The 27,375-nt window shown below is 40.3% G+C and overlaps 2 protein-coding genes across 2 annotated transcripts in view; one reads left to right on the top strand and one right to left on the bottom strand.

Annotated features, from left to right (window-relative positions):
- The window catches only part of raver2 (ribonucleoprotein, PTB-binding 2), a 125,779-nt gene extending 121,321 nt beyond the window's left edge, over positions 1-4,458 (top strand). The window contains exon 16 of the mRNA XM_056604114.1: positions 237-4,458. Within this exon, the coding sequence (XP_056460089.1) occupies positions 237-377 (141 nt within the window). The 3' untranslated portion in view covers positions 378-4,458. The remainder of the gene's footprint in view (positions 1-236) is intronic.
- An 87-nt stretch (positions 4,459-4,545) lies between these two features.
- The window catches only part of jak1 (Janus kinase 1), a 51,285-nt gene continuing 28,455 nt past the window's right edge, over positions 4,546-27,375 (bottom strand). Inside the window, exons 13-14 of the mRNA XM_056604113.1 lie at positions 24,629-24,739; positions 4,546-8,424 (exon numbers count right to left, since the gene is read on the bottom strand). Of these exons, the coding sequence (XP_056460088.1) occupies positions 8,323-8,424; positions 24,629-24,739 (213 nt within the window). The 3' untranslated portion in view covers positions 4,546-8,322. The remainder of the gene's footprint in view (positions 8,425-24,628; positions 24,740-27,375) is intronic.

Here is a 27,375-nt window from a genome sequence, read left to right as displayed (position 1 = left end):
CACCAAATGGCCAAATTAACATTTCTCTTGGGCTGTGATGGTGCCATTTTGGGTGTGTGCCGGCTTGCGCAGTGCAACTACTCTCACTTCAACTGTAAATTAGGTTTAAGCCGCCCTCTTTTCAATGTGCATGTATTAGACTCATCATGTGATCATATAATAGCAACAACAACCATTATAACAAGATACATTTTTGTCCACTGAACCCTGTTCCCATGCCAACCCTTATTCCCCAGAATCAGGCAAGGGGCCAAAAGAGGGAGTACCCCCAGTTAGCAGTGCAGGAAGTGACCTCATCAGAAGGGGCCTACATCGGACAGCACTCCCAGGGCCTCGGAGGCCAGTACGCCGACTACTTCAAGAGGAAGAGGCTTTAGTGGGCGGCGGCCACAGCAGCACCTTCGGGCCCCGGGCAAAAGGAAAGACGCACATTGTCCCTGCTGTACTGCTCCCTTTACACAATGTCATAGACCACCCCCCACCCCTCCTTACACACACCCTTTCCACAGCGGATCTTGTGTGATACACAAAATGGCGAAACAACGTGGCTTAGGTTAAAACAAGACTTATTGTTTTATAAGATTGTGTGTACACACGCACACACGCGCCCTGACAAACACACACTCACACCAACATACATAGACACACACACACACACACAGAGTTGCTTTCGTCCTCTTGAAGCCTTAACTCTTTAACTTAATTGACCTTCTCAGTCGATGTGTGAATGTTTTTTTTTACCTACTACAAACATATTTTTAACGTGCCGTGATCTTAAAGCGTATACTCTGCTTTTGTATTTGAACTGCCTAGCTGTCTGCCTTCCGACATAATCGAAAGACTATTTCCAGGTAGGGTTCTCTCTGTGTTTAGCTGGCCTAGCAGTCGCACCTTCGCTAGGAAGGCATAGGACATTCTATCTGTTGAACTGTTGCCTCACACACACAAATGTCCGCTTTCTCTGTAGTTTCTTCATTATTTCCCGGACTGCACAACTTTTACTCCAAAGTGTGTGTGTGTGTGTGTGCGTGCGCGTGTGTGTGTGTGTGTGTGTGTGTGTGTGTGTGTGTGTGTGTGTGTGTGTGTGTGTGTGTGTGTGTGTGTGTGTGTGTCTTCCAGTTATAGCTGACTGTTTAGGGTGTAAAACAAACTTTCATAATCACAAATATACTCTCACACAAACAACCGTAGAACAGTAACCAGTGAATACACTGCCATCATCCCTCAAGTCATTCTTGTGTTGTGTGTGTGTGTGTGTGTGTGTGTGTGTGTGTGTGTGTGTGTGTGTGTGTGTGTGTGTGTGTGTGTGTGTGTGTGTGTGGGTTGGTGTATGAGTGAGAGAGAAAGCGAAAGAGAAGAGAGAAACTCATATGTTTGAGTGTGTACATATCTTTGGGTACATGAACAAGTATAACGATTTATACATGCGAGAGTATGTAAGAGGTTTTGTGTGTGTGTGTGTGTGTGAGACTTTAAGAGTGTGTTTCCGCTATAGTTTGATGAACTGCCCTCATCTCCGTCTGTGTATCCGTATGTATATTTATGAATATATATTGTATTTACATTTTAGGAAACGATTAGCCATTTTTATCCCAATGTTGACAGGGGTACATCAGGAACGACAAATACAGCCAATGAAAACTCGACTCGGGACATAAAGACAAAAGCCAATGACATCATCACTTTGACCGCCATTCAATAAATAGATTGTGTACATAGCGCACTTTAATATAGGACGCACACTTCCAGTTCAGATATAGGATACTGATGTTATTAATGGTGTTAGTTACCCATTAGTTCTGGAATGGTTATGAGTAATGAATGAAAGCAAGACACAACACTCTGTTTCAACCACCACAAGAATGGCTTTTTTTCTTTCATTCATTTTTCAAAAATACTTTTAAACCTGCAATATTTAGTCTGTCCCAAACCCTCAAGATCCAAATTCAGGTTGCAAGTTCATTCAAAACATACTTTAATGATTGACTTCATTATGTTGGATGTCTCTGTCTGTCTCTCACACTCTCTGACCTACTCTTAATGATTTCCCCTAGTTTTGATGTGATTGTGTTCAATTTTGCGTTGTCGATATCTCTCACACTGGGACAGACTGCCAATCCCATAAAGGCAATAACGAGACATATCTTCAGCCGTTTACTGTCACTCTCTACCTTTTATTGCTTGGTAAATTACACTTGTATACACTTATCAATGTGTATTCATTCATCGAAGCAACAGGATATTACACCTATAGTTGCCATGGAAACAATGCCAGCTTGGCGGGCGTGGTCCACACATGCCAGGCATTAGCCTATCATCACAGTATGCCCCAGGCTTTGCTCATCACCAGCAGGACGCAACATTGATGAGTGCAATAATCCCACTCCCCCACACACTATGGTTTCACAATAACTGACTAGACCAAAGGAAAGGCCTTTCCTTTAGATATGTTATGTTTATTTACAACTTTCCATCAATACTCTCTCAATGTCCCTTTGGCTCTCTGAATCATCATGTACACAAACCGGACCCACTCCGTCTTCTCGTCACTATGAGTGAGCTTTGTTTAAACAGGGTCCCCCTGTGTTTAATGAGGGCCCCGATATAGGCGCCACGTACATTCCCTCCCACAGCGTCATCGTGCACTAATTTCGCATTTCTGTTCAGGAGAATAAGGCAGGGACCTTTTTTGATTACACAGATCATTTTGGAATGAGAACCAATCATTTGGAAAGTTTCCTTTGGCTTGTTGGCGTGGTTCCTGCCACTTTGATGTCCATGTAGTCGGATCACAACAACCTACCACTTTTACCACTCTGGAGTTTTAAATCACGTGGTGGACAGGACTCCACCAGCAAGCTGGATATCACGACTCGCCACTGTTTTTGCAAGTTGTGTGGGTGCGGGCGGATGTTTGCGTATGGTGCTTTAGGCCGATTGTATCTCTGGGGTAGTTTGTTGATCGCTGTGGCATCTCCGACGGTGCTGGCTCTGTGTTGGTGGACAGCTGAGGCAGCAGTCTTGCAGCTTCCTGTCGCTTTGCCGTCACCATGCATTCAGGCACTCTAAGCCTGGTCTGTTGGTTCTGTGCTCCAGCCCCTCTCCATTCCAGTGTGTGTGTGTGTGTGTGTGTGTCTGTGTGTGTGTGTGTGTCTGATATTGAAGTTGGAAGGGGAATAAAATAAATCTGAATATCTCGGAGCCTGCACCAGTTCACTCTCACGCCCTCTTCTCTCTCAACCAACAAGTCTTCTCCATCTCACTGAATTTCATCTCTCTCTCTCTCTCTGAGTAAAGCATATAGTATTGCTCTGCAGCCACACCTCCAACACAGTACTTTACACCAGTAGCTTTTAGACAAACAGACAGAAGCAGCGACTCCCAGGCTGTATCTGGTATGCATTTCCAAGTAATAAGCCTGCAGCAGCCTTTCAATAAATCAACACATCTTGTTTGGCCACATCATTAATTTATTGCCACTTCCACCCCCATCCGTTTGTTTACTTTCTAATTGTCTGAGTGCTTTGATAGTAATAACAAGTGAATAATAATACTATAGGGCTAACTTTCACATGTTTGAAGGTCTACCATTCCCACTGGCCAGGGGACGCACATCCTGGGTCTCAGTGGTTTAGACAGGTTGTCTGTTGTAATGATCGCTGCCTGCAGTCCAGTCTCACCAGTGCCACATCCTCTACGGGCCAATATGGACACTTCCTGTCACCAGTAGTCAATGACACCTGACAGCTGTCTTGTATTCAGCTGCAAGTCTGAGCAGCGCCACGGGCATACAGATGAGAACCAGCTTTGAAGCAGTTTTAATGTTGCCAGTTTAAAAGGGCTAATGAAAATGTATTCTACCTTCCCTACAAGTTAAAAATGTGTGTGTTGAATTGTGTTGCAACATCTTTTATTTATTTGAGGGCGAATGGTGCACGACGAAATTGTATGGAAGGCCTCACAAAATAAAAAAAATAGTTCTGACTTTATTCTCAGAAATCTGAGATTAAAGTCAGAATTCTGGGAAAGAAGTCAGAACTATGGAATTCTGACTTTATTCTCAGAATTCTGAACTCTCTTTTCTTATTTATGTATATTTCCGTTATGAGTTTCATGAATTTAAAGTGAAAGGGAGCCATCTACTGGTTACTATGTGGTAGGGGACTTTCATTTAAAGTTAAGAGAAATTGTGACATATTTTTTAAGGTAAAGTTTACTTTGGAAAATATTGATATCCAAATTAGATCAATGTTTTTTATTAATGATGTATGCGTTTAGGCTATACTTATTAGTTGTAATAAAGTGACACCAAGTTACGATTATGGGATATTGAGAAAGATGTCTTTAAAAGAGGGGTGGTGCGCACATCCAAAGGTAATCCACAGGTGCTAGACAATAGTGTTGAATATAAGAAAAAGGAAGGTCTGCACAATGTTTAAATGCTTCAGAAGTGGATTGATTAACAGGCAACGTTTAGATCGCTAGGAATCTTCATCTGGCCTGATGAAGATCCCTAGCGATCGAAACGTTGCCTGTTAATAAATCCACTTCTGGAGCATTTAAACAGTTTGCAGACCTTCCTTTTTCTTATAGTTAGAAAGATGGTCATACATTTATAATAATGGGCATTTCTTGTAGGCTACTCTGCCCTCCTGGTCTACATACAACCAACGGGAATCTAAAACTATTTGTGATTTTTTGGGGGGGCATTGAGCTTCAAGACAAATGTATTTAACAGTGTTCCCTTCATCTTCTGACTGGTTCATGCTTCGTTTGGCCCTAACCTCATCCAAAACACCACGACCCTCCATTCTTCTCAAGCTGATGTCAGTTCCCTAGGATCGTGTAAGGTCATTCAGAAATTTCTCTGGTTATTATAGGAAAGTTTTAGCCATAGAGTTGTGTTTCTATGGGTGGAGCAAGGCCTGCTTTGCTATGGACTCCAAATGTAATGTATGTAACAATTGAACAAGAATAGGGGAAAACGCCATGTCTATTTACACTGAAGCGTTGACATATGCCAACCTGTCAAAAGCATGGGGCGAGTTTGGTCTATAAAAACTGTTGGTGAGTCACATTGGAGGAGCTACAATAATCGGACGTCTTATTATTATTATTATTACATGGGCATATATTAATATATAGGCAGGCCCAGAGTGATAGAGATCTCTCTATGGCTCTGGGCAGGCCTACGTTCATCGCATTGGCAATGCAGCTCACTCGTCGCACTTAATGAAACTGACTTTGGGGAGGTGGATGTGGGTCGCCGGGGGTCTGGGACGTTTCCCCTTGGGGAAAGTGGATGTGGGTCGCCAGGGGTCTATGAGACGTGCCCTTCATCCTCCTTCACCCGAGAAAGCGGAGCCGCTGGCCCCTGCGCTGTTTAGAAAACACTTGAGGGTGGCGAGAAGGGACTTCCAGTGGGAAGGGAATATTTGTGTGGTCACAAAGCTTTGCAATATGAACTTGTTACAATTTATATTTTAACTGATGTAGGTAGAATAATTATTTGTGCAATTTGCTTTTTAATTTAGTCTAGTCAGTCTTTTTTCTGGCTTGAATTTTACTTTAGATTTTCAAATATTTTATATTGAAATATTGATATTGTTTTACTCTGAATAAGATTTCTAGAAGCACTTGAATTTCAGCATGCTTACCATTGTAGTATACATACAACTACCATGGATGGTTCTTTGCTTTTTAGCTTCTGGGCAGACACATTTGAAGGCAAGGAATGCAGATTTTATTTATTTATTTTCATTGTACATTTGTGTATGTACAGCAATTCTTTAGTCCAATTATTTCAAAAATATATAAGGTCTTTTTTGCAGAAGAATCTATGTTCCTGAATAAAAAAACATTGTCTTACAATAAACGGTTCACCTTACACTTTTCATTGTCAACAATGACTATATGATCACATTGAGCACACGTTTAACAATAGTGATGATGCAAGGCACGCTTGATAAAGGCCTGACATTCTTTCTCAAATGGCTTGTTTGAATTATCACCAGGTTCAGACCAATCCCTCTGCTGAAATCATTTATTATGCACAATAATATAGTATAAACATGTCTCTTTCTGCTTAGAATTTGAAAATGGATAAAAAAACGAAAAGGGATGAACAGGAATAAAACATTTTATAGTATGTAATTGTAAGGTCCTTTAAAATAAATCACATTATTGCTCTTCAAAAAATAAGAAAACGTTTCCTTTCCTTCTCAATCCGAATCCTTCTCAAACCTCATCCTGATATAAGTTCTTATTGAAAATAGAAAAAGGGGGAGTAATCTTCTGAGTTTTGATACCCATATTGGTTAAAATAAATTATCCGATGTGGCCCTCAAACGTGCGCCTTTATGGAGATAGCTAGCTAGTGTATGGTCACCCAAAGAAGAGACATGAAGAGCTTCAGGAGAGCATTGCACGAATGAACCTTCATGTTCAAAAAAACGATAATCACGCCTATTTAGTATAAATGGAGACGCTTAATAACCATATAGTAAAGTTCTGCTTTGATATACGAGTTTAAATAAGCTAAATATACCTAAATACCAACATGGAGAAGGGTTGGAAAACCTACTGGCTAAAGACCTCTTCGTAACACATGGAATCCGAAGAAGAGCCAACAGAGGCTGAAAATCGTAGGTGCTGGCCAACCAAAAGCATCGCTTCGATAAAAAAATAAAACCAAAGAAATAAAACCTCAATGTTCCAACATCGTTATATTTTCCCCACCAGATTTTTACTGTCCGTTTCCGAAATGTCCTTCAGCACAGACAGACAGACAAAAACAGAGAGAGAGAGAGAGAGAGAGAGAGAGAGAGAGAGAGACACACCGAGACTTAGAGACAGATAGGGAGAGGAGAGACAGAGACATAACATTCTAGTGCAAAAATTTATGGTAAGAAGTTGAGTCCTTTGTTTGAATGGATCCTTTGCCACACGGTGGCCCCAGAGCAGCAGGAGGCAGCAGAAACTGGCTGCAGACCTCCATGGTGGGACGAAGCCATCCTCCTGCTCAGTCACTGTGGGGCAGCGGTCAGGTCACAGGCCCCCTCAGAAACCTAAACTTTTATTCACGGAATTTCCCCCCAGATATAGCCATACTACATGATAGATATAGATCATGTTGGGTCTCAGGGCCATGAGGACAAATTACAGCGGATATACCGGTAGTCATGTCCCATGAGAAAAAATATAACAAGCAAAATAACCTTATCAAGTAGGCAAAAACTGAATCATAGTGGTACAGATAAATGAGGGAACATTTTTAAGGATTTGAAAGAAATAGAGGGAGAGAGATCTCTCAGTGGGCCTTTGTAGGCAAATAAAAAGTGGGTCCTTCTTTGAACTTAAAAAAATAAAAATAAAAGCTTAATGCAGGTAATGATCTGAGAATTGCCCTGTTTGTTTTTCCACAGTGGTATTTCTTACAGCGGAATACAGTTTCAATGCATTTGGCGTACATTTCATTAAAATAAAAACATTATTCGCGTGATAAAATAGTGCTACCAAAGTAAGCGTAATAGGCATTTCGCATATTATCCCCGGATCATCTCTGGGGAATCGGGTCCGGACATGATCCGGAGGTGCCCTTTCACAGATGCACCACACAGCCAGAGATGAGCCGCATCAGACGTGTTCACACATATTGGAGATACTCTGTATACCTTGGGAGAGGAGTGGTGCCTTGTTGGAGCGTGTAGGAGGCCGGACGTGACGCAAAAAATATGCAGCGGAAGTCACAGTGCTTTGTTTAAAACACATCGAAGATGGCGGGTGGGGCTGCTAAGACATCGAATGCTGACCCTTTTTGTGGCGATGTAAATACTACCTTTATTTCGACGCATCCACAATATCAACAGAAGGGTGGGAAGCGGGAATTGCGAGAAGAGAAAAGTATGAAGCAGATACACTCCGTGCTCCCGGTTTCGCGCCAGTCGCATGATAGAAACATCAACACGCCCAATCGCTCGTTGTGAATTCTCCGGACTTCATACTGGGGGCCTGGCCGGATTAACCCCGGAGGGGCGGGTTCTGGCATTTGCTGTCACACATATAGCCCCTCCGGGTATAATCTGGAGAATGTCCGGTTTACAGTGTATGTGTGTGAGTTTGGAGGACATAACAGAAGCAGAGGACATCTGTGTACATGTAGTCCTTGGAACCCAGACTCCTGAGTTGTACTGTGTGAGTGAGCGAGTGAGTGTGCGTGTGTCGTCTATCCAGCGCAAACTCGGTTACACCTGTGGGCAAGGATAGAGGGGGCGTGGGGGTGTGGTACTATTGAAGGACCGAGCTGGCGAAAGAGCTCTGGGCTCAGGGCTTCTGCAGCATGCGGGACAGGTCCTCGATCAGCTGCTGGAAGGTGATCCTCATATCTGGGGCATGCTCCCAGCACTTGCGCATCAGGTTGTACACCTGGGGGAACACAAGGGACCAGCAGACCGTTTACTGCCCAGTACACAGAGCCACTTCAGCCGAGTTCCACAGAGCACTGAAGTGAGTGCCGTAAGGCAAAGTGAGGTTGAAAATATGTTTTAATAAAGACACATAGTTTAAGACGTAAAGAAATGTTAAATGGCTTTGACGCGTGTCCTGAAAGGACCCACTGTATTGATGCACCTAGCCGCTCCAGAATCACTCATGAGAAGGACACAAAACCACTGTCAACAAAAGGTACCTTACAAATATATGTGTGCCTTATATATCTTATTATGTGGACATTTTTAGCCTATATGTGCCTTATACATCTTATATTAATCATGGGTATTTTATATATACCTTATATCTCTTATTATGCAGAAATTTAGAAGGACTCGAGATGTCTGTCTTCAAAATGCGATCATTGGTAAAGAGCACATGGAGTGGGGGAGACATGGGCTGCATAAGGTGACCACTGTGAGGAATACAAAGGACGCGTGTCTCTTTAGGCGCCATGATATGACCAACATACGTTGACTATAGCGTGTGATCCTAAGGAGAACACAAACATATTGTAAACCTATGATGGCTGTTGCATCAGCTCAAGCATTATGTGCCGCCCTGCAGGCGAAATAGGAAAAGTACCCAGAAATGTATATCAAAGGAACATTTGTTGAAAAGATTTATGGAAACTCAGACTGCTAGATCACATCGGGCCCCCACCTCATTTGGGCCTAGACAAACGCAGGACTCTGCTTAAGGAGATAGTGATTCAGAGGTTTTCGGGGAGTCAGACATAGAGAGAGACAGAGAGAGCTTCTTGGGTTAATTAGCTGACCATCTTCTTAGGCGGGCGGGACCATCTTCTCAAATTTTGGCTGAATAAGCTGGTGACTGAGATAAGAAGTCTATATTTGTTTATTTTAGCATTAGACATAATCTCAAATTTTGGCTGAATAAACTGGTGACTGCGATAAGAAGTCTATATTTGTATATTTTAGCATTGGACATAATCTCACATTTTGGCTGAATAAGCTGGTGAATGAGATAAGAAGTCTATACTAGTTTATTTTAGATTGGACATGATATCCGTTTTGGCTGGATAAGCTTAAGACTGAGATACAAAGTCTTATTTTAGTTTGGTTGGTTAAGATTCCTTATTTTATCTTGATATCTTAAAATTAATCTTTTCTTTCTTTATCTTAACGGGCACTCTCTTAATCTATGCTCAATTGTAAAAGACATTTTTTTTATTGGACCTAGAATAAATCTATCTGACTACATTTGTAGTAGTTTAACATATCGTTCGAGTCCTTTTCCCTGACTACTCATCGGCCCGGCAAAGCAGACCGACACGCACTCCCAGCCAATCCCTCATGGTAAGTGGTGCATAATACAAGCAATGGGTGATTGTGACTGATGTGTATGGAGGGCAAAAAGGCAAACGTAAAAGAGGTTTGAATAATAAAAACAAGGCAAAAGATACATCAGGGCTTTATGGTGACCAAGTGACCTTGACCCGCTCGTAAACTAATAAAAAGGGTCAAGTCTGAATTCATAAAAACTGTGAGTGACTTAACCGAGTGACCTGGGTTGGACCGGGTTAAGAGCCGAGCCGAGCACCTCCGTGAACGACAAACCACAGTGACACTAAAAAGGGGTTCGACCGAGGGGCGTCCGACACCCCGACATCGACACTGCTACGGTGTGTCGCACGTAGGCCCTATAATCACCGCAGGTGCGGTGAGAACACTCAACAGCTTAAATCAAGTGAAGGGATTTGGACAAAAGTTCAAAAGTCTAAATGGAGTACAAAGTAAACATGCACAAGAAAATGTAAATGGTTGGAAAAAAAATAAAGTGACAGCTGAATGAAAAGCGCAAAGCATTGCTAAAAATGCAGAAATGTAAAATGAATTGATCTGATGAATCTGAAAAGTCGGATTTATTGCCCAGCACTGCTGAAAAATCTGAAAGGTCAAATGTATAACAGTGCACTTCTGAAAACCTGGAAGCTGAACTCAAAAAACTGACTGATGCTGAATTACATTACCTGAAGAAGCAAGTGCTTAAATACATTGCTACAAAAGCTGGAAGCTAAACTGTAATACTGTCAAAGCTGGAAGACAGTAGTAGTAGTGGTACTAGCTGTAGTAGTAGTAGTAGTAATGGTAGTAGTAACTGAAGTAGTAGTAGCTGAAGTAGTGGCTGAAGTAGATGTAGTAGTAGTAGTCGCTGAAGTAGTAGTAGTAGCTGTATGGTTAGGGTTAGTAATAGTGGAACTAGCTGCTAGCAAACGATATGCCTTATGAAAGGTATGATTGATTGAGGTTTGTCGAAAGAATTATAATAATCCTTTTATTTAAACCAGCCGAAATTGTATGTACTCACCTAATGATAATTTTTCCATGCTAACTTTATTAAAAGTAGTCCAATTGGGCGTGAAAAAGTACCAACTCTGGCAACGCTGCCTGCACGTCCTCCCGCTGTAACCTCAGTGTAAAACAATGAGACTGTGATTTTGAAAAAGTATAAAAGGTAATCGAAATTCTGTTTCCAGATTATTGAAGATACAAGTGTTTTGATTATTTAAACCTTTGAACGAAGGTTAACGATAAAATATTGACCAAGTTACAAAGTCTGAAGTAGTAATGGCCGCCGTGAGTGAGTGAGTGTTGTGAGCTCCAGTCTACTGGCTAAACTATTTGTCTACTAAGGATGTTGTGATAACTACGATTACCCGAAAAAAGTCTCTGGTGCTAATGAACTACCTGTGGTGAAACAAGAACGAAAAACTAAAGCAGCCTTTAGCACCAAACCCACGAGTTTTAAGACTTCACCCTCCTTGTGCGAGTGGAAACGCTGCTGGCCTCACAATGGGTGAACCAATTACTCTCCAAAGTATTTGTGATATGATGCAGCAAATGAAGCTCGACATGATTTCACACATTGACGCAAAAATAGATTCACTTGGATCCAGTCTGAAGAAAATAGATGACTCCCTGCATATGCTCGGAGATCAGGTCAATGAGATTCAGCAAAGAGTAAGCTCAAACGAAGATGACATAACAGAACTGGTCAAACGTGTAAAGGTGCTCGAAAAGGAAAACACCGACCTTAAATCATGGACTGAAGACGCCGAGAACCGAAGCAGACGCTCCAATCTACGATTCGTCAGCATACCCGAGAGGGCCGAGGCCGGGGATGTCCTCGGCTTCATAAGTCATCTGATTCCAAAACTTCTAGGTGAAGCAAATTTCTCCGTTCCTCCTGTGATAGAGCGCTGTCATCGCACTGGTATCCTGGACAACGTCAAAGCCAAGGGTCCAAGGCCGATCTTGGTAAAGTTCCAGTGCTTTCAAGACAAGCTGAAGATAATGAAACTGGCCAGGGACAAGAGGGACCCCCTTCAGTACAAAGCGAGGGCTGTGAACCAAGGGGGCTCTTTGAAGGATGTTCGAATCTTTATCTACCCAGACTTCTCTGCTGGTGTAGTCCAGAGACGCCGAGAGTTTGATGCAGTGAAGAAAAAGCTCTGTGATAGGGAAATCGAATATGGCCTGCTTTTTCCCTGCACGCTGAGAATTACCCATGTTGGTAAGAGACATTTCTTTCATACTCCCGGTGAAGCTGAGAATTTCCTGTGTGCACTCTCCTCCATTAACTCTTCCATTGACTCTGATATGGCAGCAGACTGATGGCTGGCGACCAGTCGATAGTGCCAGCGCCAACACAACACACTGCCTGCTGATGAACTTTTTGAACTTTTTTTTTTTTTTTGTGTTTCATCCTCGTTAACTTATTTTCTCATCGGACTGGAGTTTTATGTTTCATATGTGCAAACTATCGCTGATAGAATTGCTGAGTTGGTGACTGCTGCTTTATTTTTGTTTTGTTTCTTGCAAAATTGTCAATGGACGATGCTAGTGACAGCTGCTTTACTACTGTCTGCCGTATAGCATATCACAAGTGTCGTAAAATGGCGTAACACTAAAAGACGGGTTGATCTAAGTTATTTAAACTGGGAATGATAGACGCCTATATATAAATAATTCGTTTAGAATAATTGCTGAATACTTTTGGATGTTGAAGCGAATAAACTAAGAAGCTGTTGAAGCATATAATAATTATTATTATTAATAATTTATTTTTGTTTGCCGTCATCTGACGGCCTTATAAAGGCCCAATATATACCCCTTTTTAGTAGACATGGATCTTTCATTTTGATATGTCTGCAATATGCTGAGCCATGCAGACTGAGCTCTTTTTACTTTTTACCATCTACTATTATTATTTCTTATTTGGTATGTGCCTTACGTGCTTTCTCCAATGCTGTGTGTGTGTGTGTGTGTGTGTGTGTGTGTGTGTGTGTGTGTGTGTGTGTGTGTGTGTGTGTGTGTGTGTGTGTGTGTGTGTGTGTGTGTGTGTGTGTGTGTGTGTGTGTGTGTGTGTGTGTGTGTGTGTGTGTGTGTGTGTGTGTTGCTCTCCTTCTGCCTCTCTCACCACCTGCCCCTGCCTGCTACAATCCACAACCTGCGATGATGCTCTGTGTGCATTTCTTTTTCCATCTCATTTGCATACTTACTCAGTTATTTTGGATTAATAAATTGTGCTAAAGGGCTGCATGTTATTCATTTGAACATTAGGAGCTTGCCACCTAAAATTGATTTACTGAGAGCCTGGCTTACCTATAATAAACCCCATGTAATAACTTTGTCTGAAACTTGGTTAAACTGCAATATTTCTGATGATGAAGTCAAACTTGATAATTATGTTCTATTTAGGAACGATAGAGGCTCAAGAGGTGGGGGCCTCTTAACATATGTATCCTCAAATTTGATTGCAGAACTTGTTCTTCCAAATGAGAATCCCCAGCATTTTGAAGGCCTTTTCGTCAAAATCATTTTTCATGAAAATAAACGACTAATCATTGGAAATATTTATAAACCTCCATCTGCCCCAGCAGACACTACTGTCTACCATTAATTCTTTAGACTGCACCAGTGAAAAAATCATATTAGGTGACTTCAATTCTAATTGGCTGGATCGCTCCTCTCAAAAAGATCGGAACCTCTTTAACAGCATAAATCTAACTCAACTCATAACTGAACCCACTAGAGTCGGTCCCAGTTCTTCTTCTTTGCTTTATTGGATTTTAGTTTCCCATCCTGGCAGAATTGTACAATCTGGGGTCTTACCTGACTCTTTTAGTGACCACTCTATGATTTTTTGTATTTGGAAAATCAAAGTGCCTCATCTTCCTCCTAAAATTATTAAAGTAAGACAATTTAATAAAATTAACCCTGAACACTTCACTCAGGATATAAATATAAATTGGGAGAGATTCAAATTAATCCCATCTGTTGAAGATGCTTGGAATTTATTTTATACTGAGTTTGTCGAGATAATCAACAAGCATGCTCCTTTGAAATCAATTATGGTCAAGGGTCGACATCTACCTTGGATCAAGGGAGATCTCATACACTTATTCAAACAAAGAGACAAGGCCTGGAAAAAATACCGTAAAACAAATGATGCTGCTGACTGGAATGCTTATAAGGAGCTAAGGAATAAATGTAAAACCAACACAAGAAATGCTAAAGGAAATTACTATAAAGACTGCTTATCAACTGATTTTAAGAACCCGAAGAAATTTTTGAAGAGAATCAATAGTACAACCAATAAATCCACAAAAAGCCCTACAACGCATATTAGACTAAATAATCAAACTGTGAGTGAACCTTTATTAATTGCAGAGGCATTTAGCCAGCACTTCGCTACAATTGGTAGCTCTTTATCTGGTTACTCTGGTCTTACCTCGAATCAGAATAGGTCTGGCAGCTCTTTTTGCTTTAAAACTATCTTTCCAATTGATGTTCAGCGGGTTATTGATAGCCTAAGCTCTGGATGCAGTGCTGGTCCAGATGGTCTGGAAATTAAGTTCTTTAAACTTGCCTCTCAAGTTTTGTCATTTCCACTGGCTGATTTATTTAATTTATCTTTCGCAACTTGTGAAACACAGTCATCATGGAAAAGCGCTAGAGTAACCCCTCTTCATAAAGGAGGTGACACCTCAGACACCAACAATTATAGACCAATCTCAATGATCAACAGTATAGCAAAAATATTTGAAAAACTAATATTTAATCAATTATCTAAATACCTTGCAGACAATAACATATTATCTCCACAACAATCAGGTTTTCGACCTAATTACTCAACCACCACTGCTCTTCTAAAATGTACAAATGACATATTGTCAGCAGCTGACAGCAAGATGCCTACAGGTGCTATATTTATTGACCTTTCAAAAGCATTTGATATGATGGATCATTATCTTCTCTTAGATAAATTGTATGCTATTGGTCTTTCTACTAACTATTATTTTTTAACAATTTTTTTAATTTTAGAAGTCAGTGTGTCTCCTTTCAGGGAAGTCTATCAGAATTTAAGATCAATGATAAAGGTGTTCCACAAGGCTCATCCTTAGGTCCTCTTTTGTTCTCGATCTTTATTAATGATCTTCCTCAAATCTGTTTGGACTCTCAAATTCATTTATATGCAGATGACACTGTATTATACTCATCCAGCTCTGATATCTTACAAATTCAACACTCTCTACAATCTGATTTTAATTTGGTTCAAATATGGTTCTCTTCAAATAAGCTTCTGCTGAATAAGAAAAAATCATATAGTATGTTGTTTTGTACTCAACCTGATCATTTGTTGTCAAGTAACTGGTCTATTAGTCTTCTTGATGGAATAGAATAGAAAAAATTGAAGAATTTAAATATCTAGGCCTCTGGCTTGATTCTCAGCTATCCTTTAAACCCCATATTAATGCAATCACCAAGAAAATCTTTGGTTGTCTGAAATCTCTTTATCGTTCTGTTGACTGCTTCTCACAAGAAGTCCGGAAAAGACTTATAATGCAATTAATACTCCCAATATTGGACTATGCTGATGTTATCTATGGTAACACTTTTGAAACAAATCTCCGTCCTCTTAATGTGTTACATAATAGTCTTTGTAGATTTGTACTCAGGTGTCCTTATATAACCCATCACTGCCTCATGTATGAGTCCCTGAACTGGCTTGCCCCTAATTCCAGAAGGCAATTCCATTGGTCAATACTTACATTCAAATGCATTCATCTCAATTTCCCTTCATATTTGAAACAACTCTTAATCCCTTTAACTTCTCAATACAGCCTACGGCACATGGACCACCTGTTTCTAGTTAAACCTAGAATCAGGAAAGAAATTGGTCGTCGGGCATTCAAATTCAAAGCTCCATCAGATTGGAACAACCTTCCCTCCTCACTTAGGTCTATTACTTCTTTCCATATCTTCAAATCATCTTTAGTTTTGCATTATAAAACATCCTGCTCTTGTTTCTGATCTATCTTACCTTTTCTCTCTAGGAATCATTCTACTCATACCTGCTTTCCTTTTGTCCACTATACTATTTACATGTGTGTATCTGGGTTCAAATATGTACTGTATATTCTACTTGTGCATGCAAGAAAATGTATTTATTGTATGTAATGTATATTAATATATTTGATTGTACTCTGTGTAATACTGGCTGGTAGGGGGTGGAAAGGGGGGGGGGGGTAGCTATTGGGAGCATTGTTGGAGTGTGTGTGGGTGTGTGAGTGTGCGTGTGTTTGTCCTTGTGCTTATGTGTTTGAATTTATGTTTATAACTTACTTTTTACTTTCATTGTATTATTTGTCATTATTGTAAGGACCCCCTCGAAAATGAGATGATACATCTCAAGGGGCTATCCTTGAAATAAAGAATAAAGAATAAAGTGTCAGAGAATTGACTTCCATTTTTATAAATAGTATTTTAAAAGTAGAATATCTTAAGTATGAAATATTTAAAAAATCTGAAAAGAAACTAGTGATTCCAAGCTAATCTGAACATTTTCAAATTGGAATAGTCTTTCTAAGGGAAAAATTGAGGAAGGAGATAGGTCCCAAAGTTTGCAGAGAATAATAAAGAAGACAAAGAAAGAATAAAACTTAAGAACAATAGTTGAGTAGGGCTGCGCGATATGACGTGGGCATGTGTGACGAAATAAAAACGTCTATCGCTTCATATTATGCTCTATCGTTTATTTCGTCTTGTCGCAAATCACACTCTTTACGGTAATACTTTGTCCTTTGGACGACGCTTTACGTTCTTCCACATGGCACATGAAGGCAACACAAACAAACATGGAGGACACAGAACGGGGTAATTCCGAACAGGAGAAGGACTCCCGACCAGCCACATGGTTCTTGCACCATTTTTAAAGTCAAATGTAAGAAATGTTAAGACCTTTTTAAGACTAACACATAATTAAAGACCCCACATAAATTAAGACCCCAAAAATGTCAGAAAAATTATTTGATAGAAAAGGGAATTTATTTAGTCACTTATAAGACACATCAACCTAATTTTGAGTGATACTAGTAGTAGTTAGTAGTACTAGTAGCCGTAGTACTAGCAGTAGTAATAGTACTCTTGCAAAGTCATCTCAGAAGCGCGCGGACACGACGATACGCGAACACATGAACCCACCCGTGTCACCCATAAACACCCATGTCCCGTCACTTAGCAACCAGACACGCTGGGGTTGATAAATTACCGGACTACTGTAACTACTACGGAGTGATAACAAAGACGTGAATCAGGCAATAAATCCACCGTCCTTGACAGCGGTCAAGTTTGGTGTGCGGAGTGGACCAAGTTAAACACCAAAATAATCTGAATAAGTGTATACATGTCAATCATAGCGGACAACACTACCTCTTCTGCAGCCGAATAGAATTATATTCCGAACAGATAATTGTATTCCGATTGAGGCTTATATATATGATCCTTTTCTATTCCGATTGAGCTGTTGTTCCACATCTACGCGGATCAGATGTGTCCATGTAAACGCAGCTGCCAATGATCTACACACACACACACACACACACACACACACACACACACACACACACACACACACACACACACACACACACACACACACACACACACACACACACACACACACACACACACACACACACACACACACACACACACACACACACACGCTTTGACCCCGAACTTCATTATTCGAATATCAAAAAATAAATCAAAATTCTAACGAATATTAGGCATCCCTTAATATTCGAACCTGTTATGGGCAGGCCAAAAGGGAGAGACGTTGGAGAACCCGACGCAGTCTATTCATAATATTGTAATGACCAAGGAAGAGGCAGTGAATGAAGAATTTATTAGACAGCGATGATTTTTGGGCAAAAGTCAAAGACAGCCCTAACACAAACACACAATTTAATTAATTTACTGTTTGGACTATGATGATGATCCAGCATGAAATGTGATCCATAGTACCGCGATATGACATGGCTGTCGTTGTCGTCCGTGATCCAGTACCTCACATGGATATACATCTGTTTGCTTTTAGTGGTTTTGTTCATACTCTCGTCGAACATTAGAACGTACCGTTTATCGTTTACGCTGCGTGCCAGCTCTCTTTTTATGAAAGATGCGATGCCGTATTTGGCAAGATAGGCCGTTTTGTTTTCACCACAGGGGAACGACTTCGCAAACTCCGAATCTGGGAACATAGCAGCCAAGACGCTACTAATGTCCTCGTTCGATATGAAGGAATTATGTCTGCTCGACATGTGGAGAACCCACAATACCTCCGCCTTCTGGGTTTCTTGTGGCGACACAAAGCTGGTTAACGCCGTCCGATGTGAAGTACTAGCCACGGATGCTGAACTATTTTTTCAAATAATACGGGCATCGGTGTAGTCCCGCTAGCTGCTGCGGAGCATCGGATATGTTTCTGCGACCTTGTGTGGGACTCGAGAGCTTTTGCTCCCATCATGGTCCCTAGTATGAATGACTTTCGGCATAAACGACACCTTGCCTCGTAGTCACCTGCCTTATCCAACCACCCCGAAACTTATCCTCCTCAAACCATTTCTCATTGAATTTGCACCGTCCCATCTTGAAAGTAGTGCAAGTTGGCCTAATGATGTCAACCGTCACTAGCTAAAAGTAGCGCCAGCCAGTTAGCCTACTGATGACTGATGTCAACGTTAACGTAATGTAAAACTCCTGAAAATGCCGTAATCAAAAGACACTGATTTGTTGTTTGCGACAATTTCCCCTAGTCTTAAAAAACCCTCTGCAAAATGTAATACCTAGAGCAAATTTACAGTAAATTTAAGACAATTTATGGCCTTAATTTCACACAAAAAAAGTAAGACTTTTTAAGACTTTTTAAGGACCCGCGGGAACCATCAGCCAAGACAAAACGAGGAGCTTGTAACTAAAAGAGTGGCTACTTCTGTCGCGAGGACGTGGTTTGGGTATGAAAAGTCTGACACGGACCAGAAAACCGTACTTCGCAAAGTATGCCGCAGACCGGTCCCCTCAGACTCAAACACCACTATCCTCTTTTACCACCTGCGCAAGAATTATGTCAAACAGTGTGATGTATTTATTTTGTTTGCGGCACTTTGGTTGTTTTCATATAATGCTGCTATAATTCAAGCTTGAAGGAGTGTTTTTTTACTTGTTATATTATATTTTATCTATTTTTGGGAGCCTTATTTTGCTGCTATAGTTTAAACTTGAAAGTGTTCCATGTTGACATTTGGAATTCTAAATACCAATATTTATGTTAGGCCTGTATTCATTTTTGTTTGCTGCTACAATTCAAACAGTTATACTGTTGGAGTATTATATGGTTGGTTTTGATATTTTTGACCATATTCCCATTTTAGGCCTATATTTTGTTAGTCACCTTTTTATACTTATACATTAATATTTTATATTTTGTTACATGCTTAGTTGAAACAAAAGGTTCTAAATAAAAGGAGAAAAATGATCATGAGTAAGTTACCTTTATTTGTCGAGTATATGATTCAAAATGTAATACGAAATGGGCCTTTCCATGTGGTCATTTCATATCAACTATTTATTCATTGAATTTACAGAAAATGTGCTATATCGTGATCGGGATAATGAATGACCTATGTCGGGATATGATATTTTGGTCATATCGCACAACTCTATAGTTGAGCGCTGCATATAGCACTCACCAAATAAAAAGGGAGAATACCGGTCTGGGTGGCCAAACCGAATCTCCTGGCTTCACTGAAACATCCATTAACAATATAATTTGTTTAAATCACTTTGTTGGGCCGATACTGCCGAAGAGTTAAGCCATGAGCCAACAGCCGCAAACTTCCTCCACCCAATTCAAACTAACGCGGTTATCTTGATTTTTCACTTTTCTTTCAATAAACTTGGTTATGGCATTTGCATTTCTGAATTCCCAGACAGGGGTGGTTGAAATAGTGTCGTGAGCTGGGTTTGCACAGCTCGTTTTCATTTCTCACAGCAACGGTGATAGTAACACCTTGATGGTGCCTTTTCAAATACCTGTGCATGTTAAACTGCTGTACATAGACGCGGAGAGCCCTCTCCGTACCCGGAGAGCCTGTCGGAGGACCTATTGGACCTATTGGTCGACGCAACGGAGAAGGCAAGGGCTGTGATTAGTCCTCTAACAAAATCTTTTCCGGAATCACTTCTCCGGTTTGACTTTGCACCTTAATTACTTTTTACATTGTTTACTTTGCACCTTAAGGACCAATAAAACTCCAAATAGGATTTGAAAGCTTTGCAAGTTTATTTACAACACTTCTTACTTGGTTTGTCGTCAACAAATAAGATCGATCGGGCGGCGAATTGCATTGCGTATCCGACATGCCGACAGAGAGAAGCTGAGGGGTCTCCGTAGTGACGGCGTCGGATTACGGAGTCAGAGTAGTATACTTTGGCCAAACGGTCCGGGGGGAACTCCGACTTTTACTATTAATGCTATGGAAGCCACGTTTACGCATCGCGGTCCACCTCTGTAACCACCCCGAAGTGCCTGTACCCTGGCGGTTCGGTACAAATACGTGTATCATTACACCCCTAGTATACAGTAATTCATTTAGTTTGGCCAGTGGCAATGATTGGGGGGCTTGGGATAAATGGGTAGGAGGTTCTAATGAAAAATAATAGAATAAAAAATAAGAAACTAACGTGAACAGTTCATTTTCTGGGACTTTGAACTTTTTAAAAAATTCAGAAGAGTTAATTTTGAACTGTGTGAACTGAACTTTGAGCTAGTGCTTGTGCAGTATGAACTTGCACAACACTGAAGCCTATACCCCTAAGCTCACCTTCAAGCTGGTGTGAACAATGTAAACATGCACACCATTTAAAAAAATAACAATGGTCGGAAAAAAATGAAGTTAAACAAATAGCTAAAGTGATGAAGTATGAATACATTTTAGATAGAGAGTGTGTGTGGTGTGTGTGTGTGGGGGGTGGGTAACTTGGAAAGGTATGTTATTGACCTTATTCCTTTACATCTAATCAACAGTTAATCAATATAGGCTCACAAAATGATTTTGCTTATATCATTGGACTCCTTTGAGTCTCAGCTTTCCTATGGTGTATATTGTGTGTAGATAGCATGTTTTGCAAGATCGGATTGGTAATTTCGAGACCAACTATAGACTAAAATTGGCCAAATTAACCAAATTCCTGCCATAAACGTATATTGCCAGAAAAACGATCAATCCTGTTCTTCTGCAATGGCAAATACACACCTAAACGCAACATCATTTTTTAACAATGACGTTATCTGGTATACAAGGAACCTCTCATCTATCTCCAACACACAAACCTCACAAGGTCTGTGTAAGGAACACAATGACCGCAACAGAAAATTGGTCTTCAATGAGATTACATTTTGTGTACCCAACACACAAAATTGGCATGTAAAAGACCAATCGTGAGCACCATTAACAGCTGAATACGACCTAATTGACTTAATAACTGCACACGTGCAGGTACACAACCAAAGAAAATGTATGTTTGGTACATGAGCTAAAATAAAAATAATGCATGCATTAAATTAGGTTAAATGTATACAACTTCGCCTTGAAATAGTTTTACAGGAACTTGATACATCATGAATCAAATCTCCTTACACAGATGGCCCTCCCTCGCCCCTTACTTCAAAAACAACAATCCAAAAATAAAGATCCATGGCGGGTGTGGCAGTGCATCCACCAACTAGCAACAGCACGACGGCCAACGCCGACGCCTCACTGGCAGAGGAACTGAACTGCTTCTTTTCCCGCTTCGAGGTAAAACCAGAAGATCTCTTCACCATTCTCTCACCAGCCCTTAACAACAATAAGGACTGGCCAGACTGACCAGTCCGGCGGGGGTAGCTCGGCGGCAGTCCAGCTCCGGGAGTACAATCCCTTTCTTCTCCACGTCTCCTCCGGACTGCCGCGGAAGCTTCAGCGGCAGTACGGCAGAGAAAGGGATTGTATTCACGGAGCTTAGCTGCAGGGCTGCCACCGAGTTACCCCCACCGGACCTGCTCATCCGCTGGTCCACAAAATCTTAGCTATGCTCTGATTGGAGGGGAGTGGGGAAGTGGGAGGTATTATTCAACTGTGCCCCCTTCCTACGTAGGAGGGGCGCCGAAACTGACTTGCTTGTTTGGTAACTGTAGGCGGGGTACTTTCAGAAATGCATATCTCACTCAAAAAATCATGACTTTTTTCAAAGTTTGTATGCGTGTGGGAGCACCAGAGACCCAAAACACCCCAAATCCCAGGAAAAGTGTTGTTTTCATAATAAGTCCCCTATAAATAAAAAGTTATGTTTTTTTCATTCCGTTAATTACTTTTTATCTATTATACACTAATAGATAAAAATGTCAGTTAAGATGTGTAAAGTTATGTTAAATTGCCATTTCTGTATTATAAATGAACATTTTAGCCACCAAAAAAATATTTTGGCCACCAAGATTTGGAGCTTGATTGCCCCTGGGGAAAGTACTTAAAAATATTAGTGTCTATCCCTTCAAAGTATGTGTAAATAAAAACTATCTAGAGTAGCACTTATACTACCAATAGCATGCTAGCAGCCGTCACCCCAGCTACTGGAGAAGCTCCAGTAGCTCCACAAGAAAGAACCTTACCTTAAGACCCGTGTCAATAGCTCAGGGTTTATTAAAGTAAACAGATGATATTCCAACGTAGGCGTCGTAGAAATATTAATCATAACTATAAAATACAATTACCGTACATACAAATTGAATCAACCATGTTAAACAATTACTGTTGACATTGAAATTAATTGTATACATTCTCCCTGTACCTAGATACCTCCCTTCCTCTCTCTGACTGGGAGCTATTAAGATAGTTTGTAATGGCATTTGCAGAAGTCTGATAGACTTTTGGCAATGTTGTGTAGATTCTATTTATTAGGGGTCCAAGCCAACAGGTTGGATCCCTATTGTTTTTGTAAGGATTTTTCTTATTTTTATACTGCCTCCCCCTAGAAGTTGTACCACAGCCCAAACCGTAAATGGTGCCGACACGCCAATTGCATGACTAGATCCAGGTCCGGCACCGCTACTCAGATAACCAAATCCAGAAATGCCGGCCACTAGGTGGCGCTATACCAAGGAATACGCGTTTGGGGCTATAACTCCCACACCGAACCTCCCACATTCAAAAACTTGTACCCACATATGCACTGGAGTTTGCTGCATCTTTTGGCCTAGGCCACGCCCATTTGCGTCAATGAATATTTTTCGCAATATCGCGAAAACCGCAAAACTGTTTTTTCGCTACTCCTCCCACATTTCTTGACCAATTGACACAAAACTTTGCACACGGCATCTTCAGACGCACACGCAAAGAAATCATAGACACTTTTTTGATCCGACCTTCGACGACGAAACGGTAGCGTTTTGAATATTTGTTTATTAGCTAAATTAGATGTGAAAAATCAAAAATCCAAAGAAATCCAGAATTATACATCGGATCGAGTCCAAATTTTACAGACATGTCGGTGCTAACCTTAATGACGTTCGATAAAAATATCGGAACATTTCGCCATTAGGGGCCGCAAAAACGCTACACTGACTTCTCGCTACTCCTACCACAGTCAAATCCTTTGTATCCACAGGTTCAGGGTAGCGTTTTGAACACATGCTTCGCGTTGTGCTGGCGAAATGCACATTTCTTGTCGCGTTGTGCCGGCGAAATGCACACTTCTTGGACCCCTGCATAACTGCTTGCAGTTCTAGTCTTTTATTCTTTTTTATCCTGTTGATAACAAACGTCTCTCTCTTAGATTGCACCATCTTTCCCCGTCTTCGTTTAATGCGACTGCATGACCTTCTCTCACATGATCAGGAGATTGTGGATTTCACTGCCTCTTCAGTTAGAACTAGGGCTGGGCGTTTGATCCAATTTTTATCGCGATTTTGATTATAGCGTCAAACAGTCACAAAACTAATATAAAGTTTTTAATATTTATTTTTTCTTTTTTATTCTCATTAGCGAAATTTCCAAGTTCTCAGTGTTTTTTGGGAGAGACATGCTGAATAAATACATCATGTTTTCAAACTCAAAAATAATCGTTTGAATAATGGTGATTTCAATATTGACCAAAATAATCGTGATTATGATTTTTTCCATAATCGGGCAGCCCTAGTTAGAACCACTCATGTTGATATCGCTGCATGGTCTCTGTCCAGACAACGCAGCAACATCTCTACCCAAGTCCCGCCTTGGAACCACCTGATTGCATTTACATCAGAATGAAACCGCCAATGTGTGTAGGGTCCGGGAGGGTAAATTGGAGTGCTAGCTCAAGCGGGCGATTAACCTCAGGCAGTCTAAACGTGCGGACCATGCTGGGAAACAGGCGTGCATAAGACGGGCATCTATGGCATTGTAAAAACGTCTTGTGTTGCAGCCTTGTTTGCAGACAATTACACTTCCCCCATAGTGTATTGCAGTATACCTTGGCTTCTCCCGCCAATCCTAAACTCTCCACGATGGTCACTTCCACTCACCTTTGTATTCACTACCCACAATGCAAATGTTTCCCTATAAGAATCTTGTTCATCCATTGTCTCACTGAATGTATCCTTGGTAACTTTGCTGTCTGTCCCATGATCATGCTTCAATATTAAATCAAATATTTTTCAGTGGCAGAAGGACCCCCATGATCATGCTCCAATAATAAATCAAATATTTTTCACCCCCGTTAAGTTGTTTATCTACAAGTGTATCTGTTGGGAGTCTTACCTCCTCTGGGCAAGGTTCTGGTCGTGGCAACCTCTTCCCTTCGTCCAGAATGGTCACCAATCGGGTGACGGTCATCTGACCATGAGTCTTGCCCATCATTTTGAGGAACAGCTGTTGAGGGGAGGAGAAGTGCGGCGGGGAGAGTAAAAGAAAAGGTCTAGTTAAAGTGTTGTTTCTTTTTCTTTTTTTTACCCACCGTCCACCATTGGGGGGACTCTTGGGGGACTCTGCTATTTTTTAATTTTCATTTAATACATTCATACGTTGTCAAGGATTAAACAACAAAACCAAAATTAGAGCTCTCATACAGAGTCACCTCAATCCTACAAACAGACAGACACAAACAAAAACAAAACCAGTCTATTTAGTTAAAAATAAATATAAATATCCGCAGCATCAGGAGTTGTTGTTGATGTACATGTTTGAGGCATACTTTTACAAGTACAACTAACAGATTATGTCAGCATGTCAAGAACTTCTTGCCGACTGACTGCAGCCCACCGAGACAAAGTTGTTAATTTTTACCATTCTTATCTGCAATGTGTGATTCTATCATAAAAGTATGTTTGAGAAAGTGCTTAAATCAATTTATAAGTAAATATAAATATTATCCCAACAAAATTGTTACATTATTTATGAATGTATTTTCTTCCTCAAGATCTCCCAATAGTACATTCGTTAAATCCAGTTTTAAGGTTGTATTGCTGTTAGAATACAGTTGCTGGAGTTGTATCCACAAACTTGCCACTGTGGGACAGTACCAGAAGAGATGAGTTGATGATTCACTTTCCTGTTCACAAAACCTACCAAGGTCAGATGGCTCAAATTTGTTAGAATTATAATTATTAATTAATTTAATAATTATAATTAATTTGAATTGAAAGTATCTTGAAGAAAGGTCAAGTGATGTTTTATATATTGGTCTAAAGACGTGTTTCCATGGAATTGGTCAATCTAACCGATCCTCCCGTGTTGTGTGTACTCTGTATGGGAGAGCCAGAAGCGAGTTTGAAATCATGTAAAAATGTAATGTACTTTTATTTTATTAACCAATTTAGATTTTTTTATATATGGCACACACTAATGTTTTTGGAAGACCCTCCTTGATTTTTTTTCTTCCAATTTGTGGGAAGGGATGCAGTCAGCTGGTTCAAATTGTGGATGGAATAGATGTTTCCATAGATCTTGACAAATTGACAGTATATCATACTATTTCCATCATCACACACAATGTCCTTTAAAAAATACAATTTTCTTTTCAAACATTATCTTCCAAAAGAAAGGTTTTCCTTGGATTAAGATGTTAGCATTAAACCATATAATTTGATGGAAAATGTCTTCTTTCATCTGGTGGGTAATACTGATACTAGGGCTGGGCGATATGACGATATCATACCGTGGACGATATGAAAGTGTCTACTGGGAGAGATTTGGCCATATCGTTTATACCGAGAGAGAAAAAAAAAAAAGAAAAAAAAAAAAATGATATTGCACTGCACTGACTGAAGCAAGGCAGGTGTGAGACTCACCTGTTAACTTGAAAAAAATTCTCATTTGTATTGAAGAAACAGTTCTATTTTTACCACCAGCTATTTGCACAGCACATAACTTTATTTTATAAGTGTATAATTAGTATTTAAAATATTTGTGTGATGCTGTGATTTTTATTTTATATTACACTGCACTGACTGACAGCCAGGCAGGTGTGAAGCACACCTTTAAAAAAAACAGTTAAATGTTTACAAGATGTTTGCACTATATGACACTGCAGTTAATGACAGATTGTTCGCTACTTACTCCTTTGTAAGCATGGAAATTCAAGTTCAAAATAAAAGAAAAAACTGATCAAATGTGAAGTATGGTTATTTTAAGCCATTTATTATTTTAATTTACTTCAAAAATACCATATCGTGATATATATCCATATCGTGATATAAATGTACTCATATCGTGATATAAGATTTTGTCCATATCGCCCAGCCCTAACGCAGGCACAGATATGAGAGAGCCTACCAGTATTCCGTTGTCAGTTAGATTCTCGGTCTTTTAAAGTTAGAGTTTGGGTTGATTCGGAGTTAGAGCTACCTTAGCCCATGCATGTCAGAGCAGCCAACTTGGTTCCCTTGTTGCAGCCCTGGTGTTGCACCTCTCGTTCCTCTTTTGACAACAAGTAGACTCACAAATTTTGAACTGGAATTACCACATTAAAATGAAGGGCTTTTATTTTAAACAGACACACTAAAGATTGGGAGCCTTTCAGAAACTTCTTACTAAGCAAGGACTACAATAATTTGCCGGTAAATAGTGCTACACCAGTCAGCCTATTATCCAAACCTCTGGCTAAACACGGACCATGAGCAAACTAACCATAGGGATATTTGTTCTGGCACTAAATTTATATTTCTTGCATTTTGCGCTTACAGCATTCAGGAGCGAGGCTTTATTCAGCCTACACCGACATCATCTCATTAATATTTAATAATACAAATAGGACAGTTCACTCAGGCACTCAGGGATCTTCAATTGAAAAAAATTGAATATAAAACCCAAGCTCGACTTTACAAGCCTAACATTTAATTATCTTTAATATTGTCTACGGGGTATTATGTTTGTCTTTGGTGCAAGGGAATATCGGTTGGAGATGGTTATGATTGACGGTTTCTGTCGTTCAAAATGTTTGGTTCATGTTGGGTTCTGTTCTTTGTTTTGGGGGATGACTCAAGACCAAATAGATGACCGTTACTAAC

The sequence above is a fragment of the Gadus chalcogrammus genome, chromosome 12 (assembly GCF_026213295.1).
Source record: "Gadus chalcogrammus isolate NIFS_2021 chromosome 12, NIFS_Gcha_1.0, whole genome shotgun sequence".
NCBI lineage: Eukaryota > Metazoa > Chordata > Actinopteri > Gadiformes > Gadidae > Gadus > Gadus chalcogrammus.
The sequence above is the reverse complement of the archived record's forward strand: the minus strand, read 5'-3'. Positions and strand labels throughout refer to the sequence as shown.